General features: G+C 55.8%; 1 protein-coding gene and 1 long non-coding RNA gene across 4 annotated transcripts; one reads left to right on the top strand and one right to left on the bottom strand.

Annotated features, from left to right (window-relative positions):
- Window positions 1–1,602: 1,602 nt before the first annotated feature.
- On the top strand, window positions 1,603–19,074 carry AGAP2 (ArfGAP with GTPase domain, ankyrin repeat and PH domain 2). Of its 3 annotated transcripts, XM_004773264.2 has the most exons (19): window positions 5,473–6,750; window positions 8,465–8,523; window positions 9,102–9,189; window positions 9,370–9,455; window positions 9,605–9,752; window positions 10,736–10,870; window positions 11,148–11,257; window positions 11,685–11,843; window positions 12,009–12,095; window positions 12,357–12,461; window positions 13,188–13,350; window positions 13,536–13,655; window positions 14,870–14,998; window positions 15,927–15,986; window positions 16,218–16,366; window positions 16,474–16,564; window positions 16,686–16,908; window positions 17,029–17,284; window positions 17,467–19,074. In XM_004773264.2, exons 1-19 carry the CDS (start codon window positions 5,583–5,585, stop codon window positions 17,707–17,709), a joined length of 3,579 nt encoding a protein of 1,192 aa, XP_004773321.1. In that variant the 5' UTR covers window positions 5,473–5,582; the 3' UTR covers window positions 17,710–19,074. The 3 variants fall into 3 exon arrangements, with proteins under 3 accessions (XP_004773323.1, XP_004773321.1, XP_004773322.1); XM_004773266.3 differs by lacking the exons at window positions 5,473–6,750; window positions 15,927–15,986 and adding an exon at window positions 1,603–1,911; XM_004773265.2 differs by lacking the exon at window positions 15,927–15,986.
- LOC123389630 lies at window positions 2,292–4,786 on the bottom strand. Its single transcript, XR_006604259.1, has 2 exons — window positions 3,808–4,786; window positions 2,292–3,351 (listed from the first exon to the last, which is right to left on the bottom strand). It is a non-coding gene; the product is annotated as an uncharacterized LOC123389630 (long non-coding RNA).
- Window positions 19,075–20,798: the final 1,724 nt, after the last annotated feature.

Below are 20,798 nucleotides of genomic sequence, written 5' to 3'. Positions count from 1 at the left end.
AGGAAGGGTCTCCGCATTTTCACTCTGGGGGTGGGCATAGAGGTTGATCAGTATGCTTATTATTGAATAAATGCTTTTCATGAAGATGGGAAAAGGCATAATTCCTCTTCCCCCCAAGAGAAACAGTCGCAATGGGAACAACAACAAAAAAAAACCTCCCTTCAACCCCACAGGATGATTTCAGTTTAATTTTAGTTTCTATGACTGCCGAGGCAGGAGAGTCTGCCAGTCAGACTGCATGGGTTCCAACTCTGCCACTTACCTGCCGCCTAACCTATGGCTCCTGGTGGCTGCTTCCTCATCTGTAAATAGGGATAAATAACAATACACCTGCCTCTTGGGTTGTTGTGAGAATTGAATGAGTTGATATATGCAGAAAACTGAGGACAGAACCTGGCACACAGTCAACACTCAGTTATCTTTCATCAGGCTCTAAGTTCCAGTGGGTAATCTTAGCCTCCAATTCCTTTATCTCCAACTGTACGAAGAGTCACATAGGTATAATCCCCTATCCTTCATAAATTAGTATCAAGAACATATGCAGAAGAGACATTTGGCAGGGCCAGAAAGGTTTGAGTCCTGAAACAAAATGATTAGGTCAAATTAGTCACCACCACCCCATATACACCCTGCATCTTCATTCTGTCCTTTAATTCCTCATTCACCCTCTTCTCTTTCAGGTCCTAAATCAAGGGCAAGACAGTGGTATTAGGAATAAGGGGAACTGGTTGGCAGGCATCTTGGTTTGGTGGTATAGTGAAAAAGAGTATCAGAGTTGAAATCAGAAGATCTAGACTGAACAAGTGTGCCTGGAAGCTGGCTCAGAGAAGGGAGTGTGCAATGCTTGATCTCAGGGTCATGAGTTGGAGCCCCATGTTGGGTGTAGAGATTACTTAAAAATAAAATCTTAAAAAAACAAAACAAAAAAAGACCTTGACCCATAGATTTGTTTCACCTCTATTGGCCTCTCTGAGCTTTGGTTCCCCTTCCTGTACCCCTTGGGCCTATCATAAAGACCATATATTTGAAAGTGTGTCATAAACTATTGTTATAGACAAATATTATGAAAGTAATTGAGAGAGCATGGTGGTTTTGTCAGGTTATAGTTGCTGTTCTCCTCCATAACCTGTTCTCCCCATAACTACCTGGCCTTTTGAAGCAGGAGGTGGTTACAGTGGGGCAACTGACTGAGGAAGTGTTATGGAGCAAGATGTAGGTACACGAGCTCTTTGGATGTGGTGGGTATAGAGTGGGTGGTGAGAGTACAATTGCAAGCTGAAATGCAGGACTGTTAGGGTGAGAGACCAAGTGTGTATACATTCCTGTTGGAGTTTGAGACTGAACAGAAATCCGTAGGTCACCAACAGTTTCGGATTGCACCCAAGAGATTGGGACCTGGCTTGGCACATTTTCCTAGCACCAACACCCATCTTAATTAGCCACCTCCCACAGGAGGCTCTAGGATGTTTGTTAAGGTCTCTCCAACCACCTGGCTGAGGAATCCTAGGGGCTGGCTGGCAGAGCTCATGGGCCAACGCTAGAGGGGGTGGGAGGTGCAGCAGGTAGTTGCTGTCCCAGGCTGTGGGTTTGAAACTCACCAGTCAGGAAGTGAGGCCGACAGACGGAAGGGCGGGCAGGAGCAGGGAGTTCTGGGGCACAGCAGAAGGGGCCTTCTGGTGTTTGGGGACTAGGGGGCCATGGGCGTCAAGGCCAGAGGTTGCTGTTAGCCCGGCAAGACAGGTCTGGGCAACATGCATGCCCAGAGGCAGCTGGCTATTGCTGCAGTGAGAGCAGAAGTCAGACGACACGAGGTGGCCAAGCAGTCTCTAAGCCGCCTCAGGAAGCTGGCAGAGAGGGTGGGCGATCCTGAACTTCGGGACAGCATCCAGGCCTCACTGGACAGTGTGCAAGGTAAGAGAAAGGTTAGCTTCCACCCTGGGAGTATTGAGGACCAGCAGGGGCATAGAAAGGTCTGCTGTATCACACATCACTTCCCAACCAGCCATTTCCTAGTCCTCTAGATGGAGCTGGAACTCGGGGGAAGAATATATTTGGACAGGATGGAAAAAAGATATGGGAGGTGTTGTTCTTCCTCTTTCCTCAACTCTGATCCTTCTCCCAGGGGATAAAAAAACAAGTCAGTGCTGAATTGAACTTCTTGGCAATGGAGAAGTGGGTGAGCATGGGGAAGAGAGGCCGTGACAGACCCATGGTAGACTTGGACCCTGCCTGGGGAGTCCAGGGCAGGAAGCAGTGTGGGGCAGGAGGTTCTGGGACTGGATAATGTGTTCATTCCCAGGACCCACAAAGGATCGGTGACCTCTTGTTCTCCAGCTGTAGAGAGAAACACACACACACTGAAATACACCATGCAGAGAATCCCAGGCTCTCAGGCACATGCTATCGCTCAGACTGTATGCTTTGCATAGCCAAAGTGTAAAGAAGTCCCTAAGACTCTTTTCGGTCCCCTCTCTTCCCCATGCTCCTGTTCCTGTCCTTCTCCCCACCCCCAACACATACACCTTCCGCTCTACCTCCTTAGTGCCATTAGAGCAAGTGATGACAACACAGGGAGGAAGTGCTGCCATGGCAACACCATCCGCCACATCCTCCTGCCCACCCCAGCCTTCAGCCCTGTGGTGGGGCCCCAGCAGGAACAGTTTCTCTCTATCCACAGGGCCCCAGCACTAAGGAACTGGTGGAACTGAAAGTCATCTCCAGCCTACTCTCCTCTCATTTACCTCTGAGGTGGCAAAGAGCTAACAAAAGCCAGCTATGTTGTTCCTGAAAGGTGTCTGGGAGAAATACATCCTTCATCATAGCCTGGTCTCCCAGCCGCTCCAGTCTTAGTTGCCTACCTGGGGTGTGGTGGTGGTTCAAGAGGCCATTCTTTCCATCAGGGACACCTCCTGCCAGACCTCTCTGAAGGTAGAGGCCCCCAGACCATAACTTGGGGAAGGAACATTTGGTTTGGGATCTTAAGGGGACAGTCTGATCCCCTTCCCATTGCCTTTCTGAGGCTAGTGTCCTTCTCAACTCCAGTCCCCCACCCTTTGCCAAGAACAATGGCTGACACCTTTCCTACAGCCTCAGTGGGAGGAAAGGCAGACCTAGGGGGAGTGGCCTTATGGGGCCTCCTAGGGAGGAACTCCAAGCCCCATCCCTGTAGGAAAAAAAAAGAGGGGGAGGAAAAAGGTTTGGTCCCAGTGAAGGAGTTCTGCTTAGCTCTGGAGGAGGGCGTGAGGAGGGGTGGAGGCTGAAATCTCCCAGAAGACTCCAGTCTTCATAAGTGATTTGTTCCACTCCTTCTCTAAGAGTCAGGATTCTGTTCCCACTGAACAGAAAGGAAAACTGACGCCACCAAAGGAAGGAAGGAAAATTAAGGCAGAATTAGCAAATCTCCTTCACCTTCTCTTCCAGAAAATTCAGAAAAAGTTACTGAAGGGTCCCCTGTCCTGGGAATGGTCTTCCTTGAGTGGGGTGGAGAGGGGGCTGCTGACCTCAGGACAGGACCTGAGAGGGATTGGGTACAGGTCCCAGGGAAAACAAAGGGCATCCAGCATCCCGGTTCCACCACCCCCCCCCCTCACCCCCTACCAGGCCAGGCACACTGCGGGCTCCTGCCTCCAAGAGCCGCCCACGACAGCACTTATTATAGTCTCAGCTGCGTCAGGAGGGTGGGATGCCAAATTAGGGGAATGCTGAGACTCCCTGAGTCCAGGGAGGGGTCTCCAAGCCTGCGGGAAGCCCTCCCACCACTCTGGTCCCTCCCTGACAAGTCTCAGCCTCCATTCCCCATTGACCTACCCCCTTCAACCTTCTCCCCAGGATAGAGGACAGTGAGCCTTGAATTCCAGGGTCCCTAGAAGGTGGTGAACACAGAGCAGACAGACGTTTTCCATTCTCTCTATCTCCTCTTTAACCTTCTAAAAGAGCTCCACCTGGAAAACCTCAGGAGACAGAATCAGAACCCAAATGAGGCCTGCTCCCACCACAACTGAAGGGGTCCTTATATTCAGGGGTACTAAATACCCTACATGTGGCTAACTAGATGCGAGGTTGGTGCCTCCATTAACCCCCAATACCCCAGCAGGTCCCTCCACCCACCATACACACTGATTCTCCTCTCTGCTTATCCCTGCTGATTCTGAGGCACTCTTGGAGCTACGGTTGCTATGGAGACTGGATGCATTTTGGTATGGGGGGTGTCAATCTGTAGACATATTTTTCTCCTTCCACCTCAAGCTGGAGCCTTTGACTCACTTTTTGGCCTGGGCTCCTGGAGTTCTCGGATCTCTCCCCTCCTAAGACACCCCCCTCCTTCCTACCCTCCTAAGTTCCATGTTTGTCTCCATCCCCAGGGAACACTTTACAAGTTCACTTTGGGACAGTTGAGCTCAAGTCGTGGCCCCATCAATATACTGCGTGTCGGGGGTGGAGTGGGGTGGTCAGGGCGGCTGGGTGATGGGAAAAAGAATGCGTGCAATCACCTGGGGGAGACAAGGGGTCCTGGGAAAGGGATTTGAGGACTCCTCATTTCCTCACTTGAACTTCCCCATAATTGGCGGTGACCGCTAAAATCATGCCGTTTTCCCTACGGACTGTCCATCCGTATACGGATTTTTACCCTTATCCCTAAACGCCACACCCGACAGCCGCGTTCCCTAACCTTGGTGCGCTAGGGGAGGGGGCTAGATTGTTGGAGTAGGTGAGTCCAAGTTCTAGGAAATCCAGCCCAGGATTTGGGAGGGAAATCCAGTCCTGGATTTTGCACCGCCTTCTCAGACAGCCGAGCTGGTGGAGAGAAGGTGGGGGGGGGGGGGAGATAGGGTGGGGGGGGCGGGGGGCCGCCTCCTCCTCAATGTGAGGGGAGCGCCCGGACACAGCGCGCATCCGGACCGAGCCGAGCCCTGGCGAGCCCCCCGGACCCTTCGCCCGGATCTCACGCCCCTTCCTTCCCAGACCCCAGACCCGTGGGTTCCCACCCCCTAAGGCTTCCCTCCTTCCTCCCCCGCTGGCGCCTGTATCTCCATCCCCAGCATCCTCCCCGCGCCCCTGCGAATCCCCCGCACCACCAGCCTATTAGCTTCCCACCTTCCTACAGACCCCCTCTCCGACCCCCACCCACAGCCCCTGTCCCCTGAGTCCCCATTCCCCGCCCCTGCCTCCCCCGCACCGGTTCTTCCTCTACCCCAGCCTCGGGTCCCTCTTTTCTGCCCCCTTTTCCTCCCTCTCCCCTATTTGCCCCCACTACTGTCCTCCCCGCCCTCCTCCGCCCATCTCGGCGCCCCCACCCAGGCCGGGGCGCAAGGTCCGGCGCGCCTCCCTGGAGCAGCACCAAGGTCCCGGGGCTCCAACGGGGTGGGGGCGCAGGGCGGGGAGCATGGGGAGGGGGCGCCCCGTGTGATGGGAGGGGGGCGCAAGCGGAGGCGGCGGAGGCGGCGGCGACAGCGGAGCCGGGCTGGGGGCTCAGCGGGGTCCGGGGGCTGGGGGCAGCGAGCAGGGCGGCCCCATGGCCGGGCCCCCCTGAGGCAGTCCAGGGGAGTCCCCTCCCCTCCCCAGCTCGGGGGTCTCGGGGCCCCATGAGCCGGGGCGCGGGCGCGCTTCAGCGCCGGACAACGACCTACCTCATCTCGCTGACCCTGGTCAAGCTCGAGTCGGTACCTCCGCCGCCGCCTTCTCCGTCTGCGGCCGCAGCCGGCGCCCCAGGGACCAGAGGTGCGGAGACCGGGGATCCTGGCAGCCCCCGAGGCGCGGAGGAGCCGGGCAAGAAGCGGCACGAGCGTCTCTTCCACCGGCAGGATGCGCTGTGGATCAGCACGAGCAGCGCGGGCGCCGGGGGCGCCGAGCCCCCCGCCCTGTCCCCGGCTCCGGCCAGTCCGGCCCACCCCGTCTCCCCGGTTCCCGGCCGCCGCCTCTCCCTTTGGGCCGCCCCTCCGGGGCCCCCGCTCTCCGGGGGGCTAAGCCCTGACCCCAAGCCCGGGGGCGCCCCCACCTCCCGGCGCCCCTTGCTCAGCAGCCCGAGCTGGGGGGGCCCGGAACCTGAAGGCCGGGCAGGCGGCGGCGTCCCGGGCTCGTCCTCCCCGCACCCTGGCACCGGCAGCCGGAGGCTCAAGGTGGCGCCTCCTCCACCGGCCCCCAAGCCTTGCAAGACCGTAACCACGAGTGGCGCCAAAGCCGGCGGGGGCAAGGGCGCGGGTAGCCGCCTGTCATGGCCCGAAAGCGAAGGCAAGCCCAGGGTCAAGGGGTCAAAGAGCAGCGCCGGGACTGGAGCTTCTGCTGCTGCCGCCGCCGCCGCCGCTGCCGCCGCCGGGGGAGGAGGAGCGGCAGCCCCGACCTCTGTTGGGGTCGGGGCTGGGTCGGGAGCTCGAGGGAAGCTGTCCCCTCGGAAAGGCAAGAGTAAGACCTTGGACAACAGTGACTTGCACCCCGGACCGCCTGCTGGCTCTCCTCCTCCGCTAACCCTCCCAGCAACCCCGGCTCCTGCCGCTGCTGTCACCGCCGCCTCCGCGCAGCCCACTGGGCCTGCACCTCCCATCACTCTGGAGCCTCCAGCTCCAGGGCTGAAACGGGGCCGGGAGGGGGGCCGAGCATCCACTCGAGATCGCAAGATGCTCAAGTTTATCAGCGGGATCTTCACCAAGAGCACAGGGGGGCCTCCTGGCTCCGGGCCCCCTCCTGGTCCCCCGGGCCTGTCTTCTGGCAGCGGGTCCAGGGAACTGCTGGGCGCAGAGCTCCGCGCCTCCCCTAGTGAGTAGGACCAGGGCCTGAGAACAGGGAGGGGAGGGCACGTGGAATGCTCAGCTTGGGGTGGAGGAGAGGTGTGCAGGGTTGAACTAGGGAAGCTTCTCTCCTGGGTGGGTGGATGAACCACAGTCACTCTTCCGTCAAGGCCTAGGGCAAAGACTAAGCAGTCCTTAGACCTTTTCACCTTAGGGTGAAAAGGGGGTGGGTAGCTACAACGTGCAACCTGAGAGATGACTTGATTTCAAGGGGACCCAGAAAGCCTCGGCTTTCTGGGAAAATAATGCCCTTGGCCAGAGTAACTATAGGAAATTACTCCCAGAGAAGCCCCAGACCCCACTTCTAGCCTCAGCTGGACTCTGGGAGCAGGGGAACACAGCTTTGCCTTGCCTAGATAAACAGTGAAGGTGAAGAGGATGAGGAAGCCTCAGTTTCTCCTGAGCACTTGGAGCAGGTGGCATGAGAGTGACCTTGCAGGCAGTTCCTTGCAGGGGATATTCTTCCCTGGGCTGAGACCAGGCTAGTGAGGCAGCGGGAAGGGACTCTTGTTTCTTTCCATGCAGTGAAGGTGGTTGGGCTGGACGGGAGTGCGCGGGGGCTGGAACGTGATGAATACTTGAATGTGAAGTGAGAGGGGGCGGATAGGAGGCATCACTTCCCCCACTGCCCACCCCGGCCCCACAGCCAAGTTGAAACCCCCAGGGGGCTGCCCAGGAGTGACTCAGGGGGACGAAACTGCTGCAAAGGCAATTCTTAACCCCGGAGACTTGGGAGGGGGTACCGAGAAGGTAGTTTTGGGGGGGAGGGGGGAGGTGTCTTTTTTTTCTGGGAGAAAGAGTCTAGGGACTCTTGGTGCAGCTTACACTCCCCGGAGGGGAGGCGGGTTCGGAGCGGGGGCGGCCCCCGGGGTTTGGCTCTGGAGCGGGTGGGAGCAGATGGCTCCGGATCCCAGAGTTCCCGCCGCAGCTGCGGCGCCCCGGGAACGTCCGGCCAGTGTCAGGCGCGGGGGCTGGACCCGGCGGGCGGAAGGAGCATCCTACCCACCCACCCACCCCCCCCCCGCCCCCAGGCCTGTAGGCCTGTGGCTTCTCTCGGCCAAGGAATGGAGCCCTTCCCCACACTTGTTTCAGAGGGTGCTTGTGGGGAGGATATGGGAGAGGGAAGCTTAGGCAAGTCCAAGCTCCATTGCCTGGGCTGTGGAAAGCGGTCAGGGCCACCATGCTGTTGACCTTGAAAAAGGGGAGGGATATCCCTCACCTCAGTTTCTCTCATGTGAAATGGAGATTGAGGAAGACCCATTCCCTCCCCTGTCCCACCCCTTCTCCCAGGATCTGCCTCGGAATCCAAGTCAGACTGGTAGGAAAGAGACCCTCTCCGGTTCTTCCAGAGGGGAAAAACCCGCCACTGTCAGAACCCTGGTCCCTGGTCTGGGGCAGACTTACGTTTGGGGATGTGCTTTAAGGGAGATGCCAACTGAAGTATTTTTGTCTAGCTGGTTCCGTTGCTAAGCAACCGCTGAGCGGCAGCAACAGCTGTGGGGAGAGCGGCTAGGATGGGAAGACTGGGGACCACTCTCAAACCTCTCCTTTCCACACTGTTCTCCAGTCCAGGCAGAGTCCTGGGGGTTAAGGGAAGCTGCAAAAGGAGGAGGGGTGGCTGAGGGATGAGGGGTGCTCCTGGGCTGGGAGCATCCTCTCTTACGGCTCCTTTCCTATTGCAGAGGCTGTGGTCAATAGCCAGGAATGGACTTTGAGCCGCTCCATTCCTGAACTGCGCCTGGTAGGTAACCCAGTCCCCTGGTCTGTATGATGGCTGAACTCCCACCCATCGCACTCTCAACTCTCTCCCCTTCACCTCTTCCCTTCCCTCTCTTGTGGGAATGGGGGATGATTTTCTAGTACTACTGAGAGTCTATCTTCACAGCACATTCCTGGGGTTTGATATATCCTTACCATTTTTCCTTCTTTTTTCCTGTTTGTTCATGGTTCTTGTCCGGGCTTCTCTTTATTTCTGGCATCTTCCCTTTAGTCTTTCATGTTCTATTGCCTAGAATTGAGTAAAACTTTCCAACCAGTGTCTAGGGCTCTGATGTTACGCCTCTCCCCCCCTCCCCCAAGCACGGACTGGGTTGCTAAGAATCTTCAGCCTGTGGTCCACTTTGAGCTTGGGATCATTTCTTACCCCACTCACCTGATCTTCCCAAATGCTCTCTTCTGACCAACCATCATCCAGTGCCTTCAGGATCCAGCTTGAATGATTTGACACTGCCAGTCTCTTTGAGTTATCAGGAGTGTTCAAACCTAACCATTTGGCCTCCTTTTAATTCTCACAATCTCTGCTCCACAACCTGTTCTCAGGGTGTGCTAGGCGACGCCAGGAGTGGGAAGTCATCGCTCATCCACCGATTCTTGACAGGTTCCTACCAAATGCTGGAGAAGACAGAAAGTGAGTTCTCAGGAGCCATAGTAAGCTAATGTTTTGGGTCGGGAGTCCAGGATCAATGACTAGGCAGCTGTGGAGAACAGAGGAAAGGATAAAGCCACAATAGTTTGAAATACAGGGAGCATAGGGAAAATTGGTGACCTGTGACCTCTGACCTACTACCACTTCCACCTCTCTGGACAGGTGAGCAGCACAAGAAAGAGATGTTGGTGGATGGACAGACTCATCTGGTGTTGATCCGAGAGGAAGCTGGGGCACCTGATGCCAAGGTGAGGAGTGAGATGTTGGGATAGGCAGGCTGGCTGGGGTCAGCGCTGGCCAGGGGAGAAAGCTCTGGTTTCCCAGAACTCCCTGGTCATAGTGTCCGGAGGAGTAGACTTGTCTGACCTCCCCCTTTTGCTCCCTCACCCCCCGCAAGTTCTCAGGCTGGGCAGATGCTGTTATCTTGGTCTTCAGCCTGGAGGATGAAAACAGTTTCCAGGCCGTGAGCCGTCTCCATGGGCAGCTGAGCTCCCTTCGGGGGGAAGGACGAGGAGGACTGGCACTGGCACTGGTGGGGACACAAGGTAAGGAGGGCCTGGGAAAGCACTGCTTTCAGGGGGAGTCCTTGAGCTGACTGCTCTCACCAACACAGGTGAGAGCTTGGTAAGGTGTGGAAATGGTCACTTGGATTGCAGGAACCCTCCGGAAGGAGCCTCCGTCTCCAACAAGGGAGTCATTAAACCAAAAAAACTTCCCAGGGTCTAAGCAAAGAAAAGAGGACCCTCCAGGAAGACGGGGACAGCTATAGGAGCAATCTCCATTCCTCGGAGATGTCACCTACCTTGCGTTCTCACACCGCTATTTCCTGTCACCACCATGGCAAACACAGAAAATCTCAGGCTCTAGTGTGGATAGAAAGCCTTCTATCTTCCCCTTGTTACAGCTGGGTCAGGCTGACACCTTTCAAAGGAATGTATCTCAAAAAGAAAACACAAACGAAACGATGGAGAAAATACAGAGGGCAGAAAAGTTTGAGTTCTCAAGGAAGTGATTCAGGGGCTCTCAGATGCCACCAAGTCCAGGAGAAGCTTTTCCAGTACCCACCTGTATGGAGCTGGCTCCACTTTCTGTCTGGATACCTATCCTGCAGGAGTCTGCTTCCCCTCGCCACTTGCCTCCTGGCTCCTTGATGCAGAGTGGACAGTCCACCTGTTCCCCGTGGACATTCAGCCTTTTCCAAGGTGAACTTCCACTCAGCTCAGGGGTCATTGGATTTGCAGGGCAAGGTGACGGGCCCTTGTGAGTCTCAGCCATTTCAGACCTGGTCAAGAAATTCTGCTCCCCTCTTGGGTATTCTCTGAGGACACATATACAGAGCTCTCCCAGCCTACTCCTCCTGCAGCTGGACTTGTGAGCTGGGGCCCAGTCTTCAGAGAAGAGGGGGATATTCTCTCTTCGCTTGTCCTTGGTGTGCCCAGCCTGGGACTGGAGCCGGAGGGAAAAGCAAGTAGGAAGAGTTGGGGAAGTGACGTCCTTGTCTATTCCTGCCCCTCTCCTGTCCCCTCAGACAGGATTAGTGCTTCCTCCCCTCGAGTGGTGGGCGATGCCCGTGCCAGGGCTCTGTGCGCAGAAATGAAACGCTGTAGCTACTACGAGACGTGTGCAACCTATGGGCTCAATGTAGACCGTGTCTTCCAGGAGGGTGAGTATGGTGACTCCCTGCGTGTGTGGGGAGCAGGGAGCCAAGGGCCTGCCTGCGTGGGAGGGAGGAGACATCAGGGAGGTCAGAGAAGGTTTGCTTAATAACCCCGTGGTCTTTCTGGGCTGGATGAGCTGCCAAGACTCCAGGTGCACAAAGGCCACGGTGACAATGAAGTTGGGGCCATGTTATCTCCTGGGAAGTTCTCAAAATTGGGCAACAGAGGGTGGTCTTGGGTATCTGCCCTGTTCATGTGTCCTTCCCCTCCCCCTTCCTCCAGTGGCCCAGAAGGTGGTGACCTTGCGAAAGCAGCAACAGCTTCTGGCCGCCTGTAAGTCCCTGCCCAGCTCTCCAAGCCACTCGGCTGCTTCCACTCCTGTAGCTGGGCAGGTGAGTCAGGGTTTCAGGGTCCACAGAGGGGCTGGTAGGATGCAGAGGAGGGGCTGGTGATCCAGGAACAGGTATCGAGTACCAACCAAGGAGGTCGAGGGTGTGGGGCGGGGGGTGAGCAAAGGGAAAGGGCAGTGACACCATTTGTAGAAAGTTCATTGGACTGGAAGTCAACCGGGTTTGAAATGCTGTTCGGAATGTCCTCGAGCAAGTCACCTAAACCTCCCAAGGTTTCAGGAAAATTGTATGACCTGATACTTGCAAAATGGAAAGCATATGACAGTGAGGAGTTTTATTATGAACGATAATGCAATCAAATCGCGATGAGATCAAGGAATGTCTGGAATTCCTCCTAACTAAATGTAACTATAGCTTGGTGGGGTGGGGGGATCTCAGCTGTTCTGCTGACTCCTTCATCTATCCCCAGGCTAGCAATGGGGGCCACACTAGCGACTACTCTTCTTCCCTCCCATCCTCACCCAATGTTGGTCACCGGGAGCTCCGAGCTGAGGCAGCGGCGGTGGCTGGATTGAGCACCCCAGGTTCCCTGCACCGGGCAGCCAAACGCAGGACCAGCCTCTTCGTGGTATTGGACATGATAACTCCCCCATCCTCTGGCTGGCTGTTACCTGCCCATCTTCCCCGGTCCCTAGACCCCACCTTTGGGCCCCTTTTCATTTATTGCCTTCCCTGTCCTTCCATCAGTAGATCCCTCTCCTCATTCTCTAACTGATGCCAATAACCATTCTAGAATCGTCGGGGCAGTGATTCTGAGAAGCGGAGTTTGGACAGTCGAGGAGAGACAACAGGGAGTGGACGAGCCATCCCCATCAAACAGGTGGGTGGTCCAGGGGCTGGGGGGCAGGCTGGACATACCTGGTCTTTTTTTTTTTTTTAAGATTTTATTTATTTATTTATTTGACAGAGAGAGAGATCACAGGTAGGCAGAGAGGCAGGCAGAGAGAAAGGAAGGGAAGCAGGCTCCCCGCTGAGCAGAGAGCCCAATGCGGGGCTCGATCCCACAACCCTGGGATCATGACCCTGGACATACCTGGTCTTGACTGGGCTTTTCTCCCACATGTCTCTTTCCATCCTCCAGAGCTTCCTACTGAAGCGAAGTGGCAACTCCCTGAACAAAGAATGGAAGAAGAAATATGTGACTCTGTCCAGTAATGGCTTCCTACTCTACCACCCCAGCATTAATGTGAGTGGTCGAGATTGGCTGGGCCACACTGGCTGGCCTTGGACACCCTTCCACCTATACCAGTCTGTGTCTCTGACAAAATTTACCATCACTTCTGAGGAGCCCTAGTCCCATTTTCTTAGGTTCAGCAAACATGTGTTAGGCACTCACTATGTACCCACGCTGGAGAGGGGAAAATAGAGACATCCCCTGACAAACTTGCAGTCTAGTGGGAGAGAATGGAGGAAGGACCTCCACCTGGTCTGCCATTCAGGGAATGCTTTCTTCTTCTTCTTCTTCTTCTTCTTCTTCTTCTTCTTCTTCTTCTTCTTCTCCTTCTCCTTCTCCTTCTCCTTCTCCTTCTTCTCTTCTTCTCCTCCTCCTCTTCCTCTTCTTCTTCTAGATTTTATTTATTTATTTGACAGATCACAAGTAGACAGAGAAGCAGGCGGGGGTGGGGAGCAGGATCCCCACTGAGCAGAGAGCCTGATGCAGGGCTCGATCCCAGGACCCTGGGATCATGACCTGAGCCGAAGGCAGAGGCTTTAACCCACTGAGCCACCCAGGGGCCCCCAGGGAATGCTTTCTGGAGGAAATAGTACTGGGCCAAATCTGGAGAAGCCATCCCCTAGAAACTCATCTGAATTCAGTCCTCTCCATGTCCTCTCTAGCCCATACTACTGGCTGCTTCCCAACACCACCAAGGATCTCAGATTTCCCACACTCTCAACCTCTGTGCCCCTCCAGGATTACATCCACAGTACCCATGGCAAGGAAATGGACTTGCTACGAACAACTGTCAAGGTCCCTGGCAAGAGGCCCCCAAGAGCCATCTCTGCTTTTGGTCCCTCAGCCAGCATCAACGGGTTGGTCAAGGACATGAGCACTGTGCAGATGGGTGAAGGTCCTGGTGAGTGGGGCTCATGGCAGAGAGGCAAAAGAGTTGCCAGAGCTGGGGGATGAGGTGGGGTAATAGGGAAGTGGGGGCTGGGACTGGATAAGCCGGAAGGTGGGTGATAAAGAGGGACTACATCAGAAGTGTGTCCCATAGACAGAGGGGCTCACTGAAGCTTTATCTTGTTCCCCTTCCAACAGAAGCCACCACACCCACCCCAAGCCCAAGCCCCAGCCCCAGTTCCCTGCAGCCACCACCAGACCAGACATCCAAGCACCTGCTGAAGCCAGACCGGAATTTGGCCCGAGCCCTCAGCACCGGTCAGTGAGGACCCACCCTCCATCCACTATCTTCCAGATGAGAATGGGATGTGGGTGGGAAAGGAACTTGTGGTACAAGCTTGGAGGCTGGAATCAGTGCATGAGCAGACACACTGAGCGTCTACTGGGGGCCAGGCACTAAGCTCAGTCATACTGTGATTATCATAATGGTTAACACGAGTGGGTTCTAGAGCTAAATGGATAGAACTTAAATCCTGGCTTACCACTTTGCAAGTTACTTGATCTCTCTGTGCCTCAGTTTCTTCCTCTGTAAAGTGGAGATAGAGGTTGCTTTGAGGATTAAACAAACTGAGAACACTGTCTAGCACATAGTCAGCTGTCAGTATTTGGAGTGTTTAAAGATATATATATATGATATATACATACATACATATATATACACACATACATAGATAGAATATGTATATACAGTTGCAATTTACAGTTTACTTATTATAAATATTTATATACATATGTTTGTGTACATTTTAATGTTTATATACAATTATTTATTTATATACAATTCATATTTATATACAACTATAATTATATGCAATTACTTTATATTTATATATGGTTTTATATTTATATATGATTTATATTAACATTACAGTATTTATATATAATTACAATTTACGGGGTGTCTGCGTGGTTCAGTGGGTTAAAACCTCTGCCTTTGGCTCAGGTCATCATCCCAGGGTCCTGGGATCGAGCCCCGCATCAGACTTTCTGCTCAGCAGGGAGCCTGCTTCCCCCTCTCTCTGCCAGCCTCTCTGCCTACTTGTGATCTCTGTCTCTGTCAAATAAATAAATAAAATCTTTTAAAAAATTACAATTTACAATATACTTATGCCAATATGCTTATGCACACACACACACACATACACACACAAGTAAACTGTAACAGCAATTCTCACAGCAACCTAGAGATAGAATAGAGAGAACGTCACTACAACCACAGGTGTAGATTATTATCCCCATTCTAGGGATGAAGAAACTGAGGCTCAGAAGATTAAGTGACTTGTTCAAGGTCTTAAGACCAGTTAGTGGCAGAGCCAGGATCTGAGTGCAGGTCTGACTCTAAACCACTCATCTGCCCACCTCCCCAGGCATGATCGAGGGGGACCTCGGGGAGGAGGGGAGGAGACAGGCTTGGAGAAATCAGGAAATCTGTGGAGGGGGCAACTGAGGCAGCTGTGTTCCCCCTTCCTAAGACTGTACGCCATCTGGAGACCTGAGCCCCCTGAGTCGGGAACCCCCTCCTTCTCCCATGGTGAAGAAGCAGAGGAGGAAAAAATTGACAACACCGTCCAAGACTGAAGGCTCGGCTGGGCAGGCTGAAGGTGAGGCCCTGGTGGGCAGTTTCATTCCCACCCCGGACCCTCACCCCCAACTCCAGATCCCTGGCCCAGCTCCTGCAGGAGGAGGACAAGTGCCTGAGCTGAGTGCTTGACTATCATTATCATTCTGCACATAACTTAGTGAAAAATAGAAGAAGATCCCTCAGCTCCTGTCCTTCCTCCCATTCCCCAGGCAATGCTTTTTCCCCCAGTAGTTCCCAGTCCTGCCATTCCCACACCCAATGACTACCATTGGTCTGTAGCTCCTGCTTCCTCTCTTAATGACCCACTAGTTTCTCCTCTTGCCCTCAACCCCATTTATCATCCCAGGCCCTGCACCCAGAACCCCCTGTGGCCCTCAGTGACTCAGCACCTGACTTCAGTGTCACCCATTGACTCCTCAGCTCAGGGACTCGGTGACCACCAGGCCCCCATTCCCAATAGCTTCTCATGATCACCAAGCTCCCCCAACAGCCCTTGACCACAGTGATCCCCATTCCTGCCCTCAGTGACCTCCCCAGGCCCCTGAGACTCCTCTGGAACCCCACGACCCCCTTGTCCCAGGCCCCTGACTAAACTTCTGTCCCCTTTACCTGTGTTCACTCGGATCCTGACCATCCCTTCCCTAGCCAGAGACCTGGCTCCTCACTGGTCATGATAACTGGTCCCCACACCCTGCTCTCTGCTGGGTGCTCAGACCCAGGTTCCAGATCTGCCTACTCTCATGGCTCTTGGCTTCCGCTCTACTCTGCTCCGGGGCCACTGACTTTAGTTCTGCTTTCTCTCCCCATCTGTCTGTCCTGCTTTGTCTCTGGCACTCTGTCACTATTTCTCTCCATCTCTCCATCTGCCTCTCTTTTTCTACTTTCTTGGTCTCTTTCTCTGTTCTGCTCTCCATTCTATCTCTATCTCCTTCGCTTCGGGAAACCAGCCAAGCGCAAAATGTGGAAACTAAAATCCTTTGGTAGTTTAAGAAATATTTATAAAGCAGGTAACAAGCGGGGAGCTGGGAGGGGCGCTCAGCTGGGGTGCAGAGGGGTGGGGGTGCCCCTGCCTTCCCCTGCATGTGCTCGGGCTTCCTGCTCTCCCCCACCTTCTGCTTCCCTAACCCCTCTGCCCCACTCCCAGGGGCTTGGGATGGACATCAGGGGGGAAGGGTTTGGGGAAGGCCACCCCTGTTTGAACTCCATCCCTCATGACTCCATCCCATCCCCCCACCCAGAGGAAAACTTCGAATTCCTGATCGTGTCCAGCACTGGTCAGACGTGGCACTTTGAGGCCGCCAGTTTTGAGGAGCGAGATGCCTGGGTCCAGGCCATCGAAAGTCAGATCCTAGCCAGTCTGCAATGCTGTGAGAGCAGCAAAGTCAAGGTAATGGGTGGGGGGTGAGGGTCGCGGCGAGCAGAGGTGAGTGTCTTGAGTCTGGAGAAGGGCTCAATACAAGGGAGAGTCAATACAAACCCCAACCCTTTCTGCAGCTGCGCACAGACAGCCAAAGTGAAGCAGTGGCCATCCAGGCGATCCGGAACGCCAAGGGGAACTCTATCTGCGTGGACTGCGGGGCCCCCAGTGAGCGCAAGGGGGCAGTGGAGGGGTCTGGGAGGGAGTGTGGTTCGCTGGGGTTGGGGAAGCCTGGGGCGCCCATGCTGCCTGCACCGCAGGGAAGCTGACCTCTGCACTCCCTCCCCAGACCCCACGTGGGCCAGTTTGAACCTGGGCGCACTCATCTGCATCGAGTGTTCTGGCATTCACCGGAACTTGGGCACACACCTGTCCCGCGTTCGCTCGCTGGACTTGGACGACTGGCCTCGGGAGCTGACCCTGGTGCTGACGGCCATTGGCAACGACATGGCCAACCGCGTGTGGGAGAGCGACACGCGGGGCCGCACCAAACCCACGCGGGACTCTTCGCGGTACGTAGTAGGGAAGCGGGGCGCTTAGGGTGTGCGGATCCCGAGAGGTTACCCGAGTGAGGGGCAGAGGTCCTGGGTGGGGGGGTCTAGAGCCCTTCCTGTTCATCTCTGGTCTTGTAGGGAGGAGCGTGAATCATGGATTCGCGCCAAGTATGAGCAGCTGCTGTTCCTGGCACCGCTGGGCACTTCCGAGGAACCGCTGGGCCACCAGCTGTGGGCCGCGGTGCAGGCCCAGGACGTGGCCGCCGTTCTCCTGCTTCTGGCCCATGCGCGACACGGGCCGCTCGACACCAGCGTGGAGGACCCGCAGCTTCGCTCCCCGCTTCACCTGGCAGCCGAGCTCGCCCACGTTGTCATCACGCAGCTGTTGCTGTGGGTGCGTGAGTGAGGATTGGGGTAGGGGGTTTTGGAGGGCTCCCGCTGGGAAACAACCAGGCGCGGGGGAGCCTGATGTCCCTAAAAGGACCCTGGAAGCGGGCCTGGAAATTCTGGGGAGACGGCGTGCGGGTGTCGGCCCTATGGGGAGTCTTGGTGACGCGGCCATCTCTGTCCTTCTAGTACGGCGCGGACGTGGCCGCCCGCGACGCACAGGGCCACACGGCGCTGTTCTACGCCCGCCAGGCTGGAAGCCAGCTATGCGCCGACATCCTTCTCCAGCACGGCTGCCCGGGTGAGGGCGGCAGCACCGCCACCACCCCCAGCGCAGCCACCACCCCCAGCATCACCGCCACGCCCAGCCCCCGCCGCCGGAGCAGCGCCGCCAGCATGGGTCGCGCCGACGCCCCCGTCGCGCTGGTATAGTTGCCCAGCGGGAGAGACTCCCCCACTCCCACACGGGCCGGGCACGACCACATCGGGCGGACCGCTGGACAGATGCACCCACTCACCTCTCCAATCCGCACCCCGGCCCACGGGAGCACTTCTTTCCCCCACGAGGGCACAGCCCCCACGCCTCCCAGAAGACACAAACTCACCTCCCTCTCCCCAACGAGGCATGGAGACCCCAGCTCAACACGCCCCCTCTCCACCGTTTCCACACTCGGATTGCTCTGGGTCTACCCGCTGGGTGTCTGTGGAAGCAGACCCCCAGTCGCGGTACCGGCTCCTGGGAGCTTGGATTTACCCGCTTGCGCCCCCTAGGGGTGGAGGGGGAAGACCCAGTCCTGCTTGTGCTCGACAATCCCAAGGCGGGAGCACATACCCAGGCTGGCTCCTGGGGCGACGCCACGCCAGAGGGAGGGGTTAGTACGTGGGAGAGCTAGCCCTGGAACTTGGGGCCAATACTGGGGACCCCACCCCTTCCATGCTAATCTCACTGCCCACTGAAGGGGGAAGGGCAGCGAGGGGCAGGACCCCTGCTGCCCAAGGGGGTAGGGGGGTCCCCAACCCTTTCCGTGAAAGGGACCATGAGGAGTGGAAATCAGGACGTCCCCCCACACCCACCCATGGATGGAAGCTAAAGGGCCGGGGGAGCCAAGAGCCTGGGTCCCTCCTCACTATTATCTCGGGAAGGAGAAGAGATGGAGCAGAGCGGGCTAAGGGGACAGGGGAGGGACCTTGTAATTTATTGCTTTGTTCCCCAACAAGGGGGCGGGGGCGGGCAGGGACTCGGGGAGGGCGTTTCAGGGTAGGGGAAGCCAGGGGTGGGCAGAGGGTGGGGTGGGGTGGGGGTGCTCTCGGGTTGTGAGTGTCTGTGACCGTGACTGCGTACCTGTGACTGTGCAGCGCCCGTGGTGATCTGGGGTAGGGGGCACCCCTGCAATGGGACCCCTCCCCCACTATTCTTCCTGTCCAGCCCCTCCCTCCCACTGGAGCAGCTCCAGACCCATCCCTCAACCCCATGATCCCTCCCAGCCAGGGCTAAGAGGATGTGAGTTGGCTGGGAGGGTTTCCAGGCCTCCTTCCCCATCCCCAGGAAGGGGGTGGTGGGGTGGATTTACCTGGCCCAGCCCTGCCTCCTTTAATCAATCCAGCCCTTGGACCGTCTGTGTCAGTGGTTTCCGGTCTTTTTTTTTTTTTTTTTCTCAGCTAAAATATTTTGCAAAGGACCAGGTAATTGGGGAGGGGAGAGGGACGGGGGGGCAGAGGGAAATGCCCTCATCTCCTCTGAGGCAGATGGTGTGAATCTTCTTCAACAGCAATTAAAGAGGAAGTGATTTTTGTCTAGGGGGGAGCTGCTGGCTTTTTCTTGAAGAGGCGGGTCAGGGAATGGACTTGGTCAAGGTGGGAAGCTGGAGGTGGGAGAGGGCTCGCAGGGGGTGCCCCTGCTGGGGCTGGTGGCAGGACATCGGCTAGTAGGTCAGATACTTCCCCCTGTAGTGAAAGGTCAGAGCAAAAGTAGGGATCCAGGGAGCTGAAAAGTCCATGACTCCCAACATGACCCCCTTTCTGGGAAGGAGCTGGGGTGTGAAACTTAGAGGAGATGACAGGGGAGGGGGCTGCTTGGAGAGGGGGAGAAGCTGGGCTAGCTTTGGTTGAGAGGAGGATCTTTGGAATCAGATCTGATTTTAAAGCCGGGCCTTCCACTTCATGGCTAGGTGGCCTTGGGTGGGTTACTTCGGTGGCACCTGTTTATTGGTCATCTGAACCATCTGTTCAGAGGGACCTGGTGAGGACTCCAGCACTGGCCATCAAGGACTGCCCTAGGGACCTGATACCAGAAGTAGAGCTCATTATGGTAGGAGCTGGGAAATCTCACAACCACACAGGTCCCTGGTGTTCACATACTTCATGCCCAGCTGATGGAGTAGACATCTGCCCCCTCCATGTCCTCTAGGCCACTGAAACCAGTGGTGCCCCCAACAGCTGCAGTGCTTCCTGGTTCAGCATGAAGCCCATCCTGCTGTTTCTCGTGGGCAGCAGAAAGTGTTTGCTCCAATAGAGGGGCTGGCTGGAGTGGCACTGGCCAGCAGCCAAAGCAGGCTGGGCACAGCCACATGTCATTCAGTCAATGGCCCTGGGTCTTCTGGTAGAACCTCTAGGAGAGGCTCAGAACCTCCCACCCACAACGACAGACAGCTGCCGGTGTGCCATCAAGCTAACAAGGCGCGGTGGCAGCAGTGGGCCCAGGTCCCAATCATGTGGAGGCCCTCATTACCCAGGATTCTAGGATGGGGACCACCCAGCACAGCAGTCCGACATAGGGAAAGGTGAGCTCAGGGATGCAGGTGTAGTGACATGTACAGAGGCAGGTGTGTATTCTGGGAGGGCAAATCAAAAGAAAGGGGGAGGGGAGTGGGGGTGACATGCCTGGATGGCTCAGTCGATTGAGCATCCGACTCTTGATTTCAGCTCAAGTCAGGATCTCAGGATGATGGAATTAAGGCCTGTGTGGGGCTCCTTGATGGGCATGCAGCCTGCTTGAGATTCTCTCCTCTCTCCTCCTGCTGCCCCTCCTCCGCTCCCTCTCTTTAAAGAAAAAAAAAAAAAAGGAAGAGAAGGAATTAACCTCAGGTGGAACACCTACCTATTCCCTCTTTCAGCTCAGAGACCCTGGACTCCCGCAATCCATCTCCACTCTACTTCTTGGTGGCAAAAGTTCACTATCTTCCTCAGAAGCTCGAGTGTGAGAGAGTTTGTAGAGGAAGCAAGGGCCCCAGAGAGCACAGAATTACCACAGGGAACCGCACACCAATGGGGAGTTCCTTTCCTTTCAGCCAGTGAAGCGTGGTCAGGGTGTCCGCAACCCCATCGCAAATCCCAACACTAAGTTAATCCACTGGCTGTTTTTTTTTTTGTTTGTTTGTTTGTTTTGTTTTGTTTTTTTAATCATTGGCTCCCTCTTGGGCTTTGTGGGAAATGTGAAGGGTGGAGTGTGTGGGATCACAAAACGCCACGCTCTCCGGGTTGTGCACAATAGGACTCTAGAAGGAGACTCCTGGCGAGGGCGG

The sequence above is a fragment of the Mustela putorius genome, unplaced genomic scaffold, assembly GCF_011764305.1.
Source record: "Mustela putorius furo isolate JIRA1106 unplaced genomic scaffold, ASM1176430v1.1 tig00003988_pilon_pilon_pilon, whole genome shotgun sequence".
In the NCBI taxonomy this organism is placed as follows: Eukaryota; Metazoa; Chordata; class Mammalia; order Carnivora; family Mustelidae; genus Mustela; species Mustela putorius.
Note: the sequence above shows the minus strand (reverse complement) of the source record. Positions and strands in the feature narration are given on the sequence as shown.

Coding starts and splice junctions, on each gene's coding strand:
- AGAP2 (XM_004773264.2), top strand. CDS start 5,583: ATGAGCCGGGGCGCGGGCGCGCTTCAGCGCCGGACAACGACCTACCTC. Junction 13,656..14,869: donor GGCCCGAGCCCTCAGCACCG/GTCAGTGAGGAC, acceptor CCCCTTCCTAAG/ACTGTACGCCATCTGGAGAC. Junction 17,285..17,466: donor TCACGCAGCTGTTGCTGTGG/GTGCGTGAGTGA, acceptor CTGTCCTTCTAG/TACGGCGCGGACGTGGCCGC.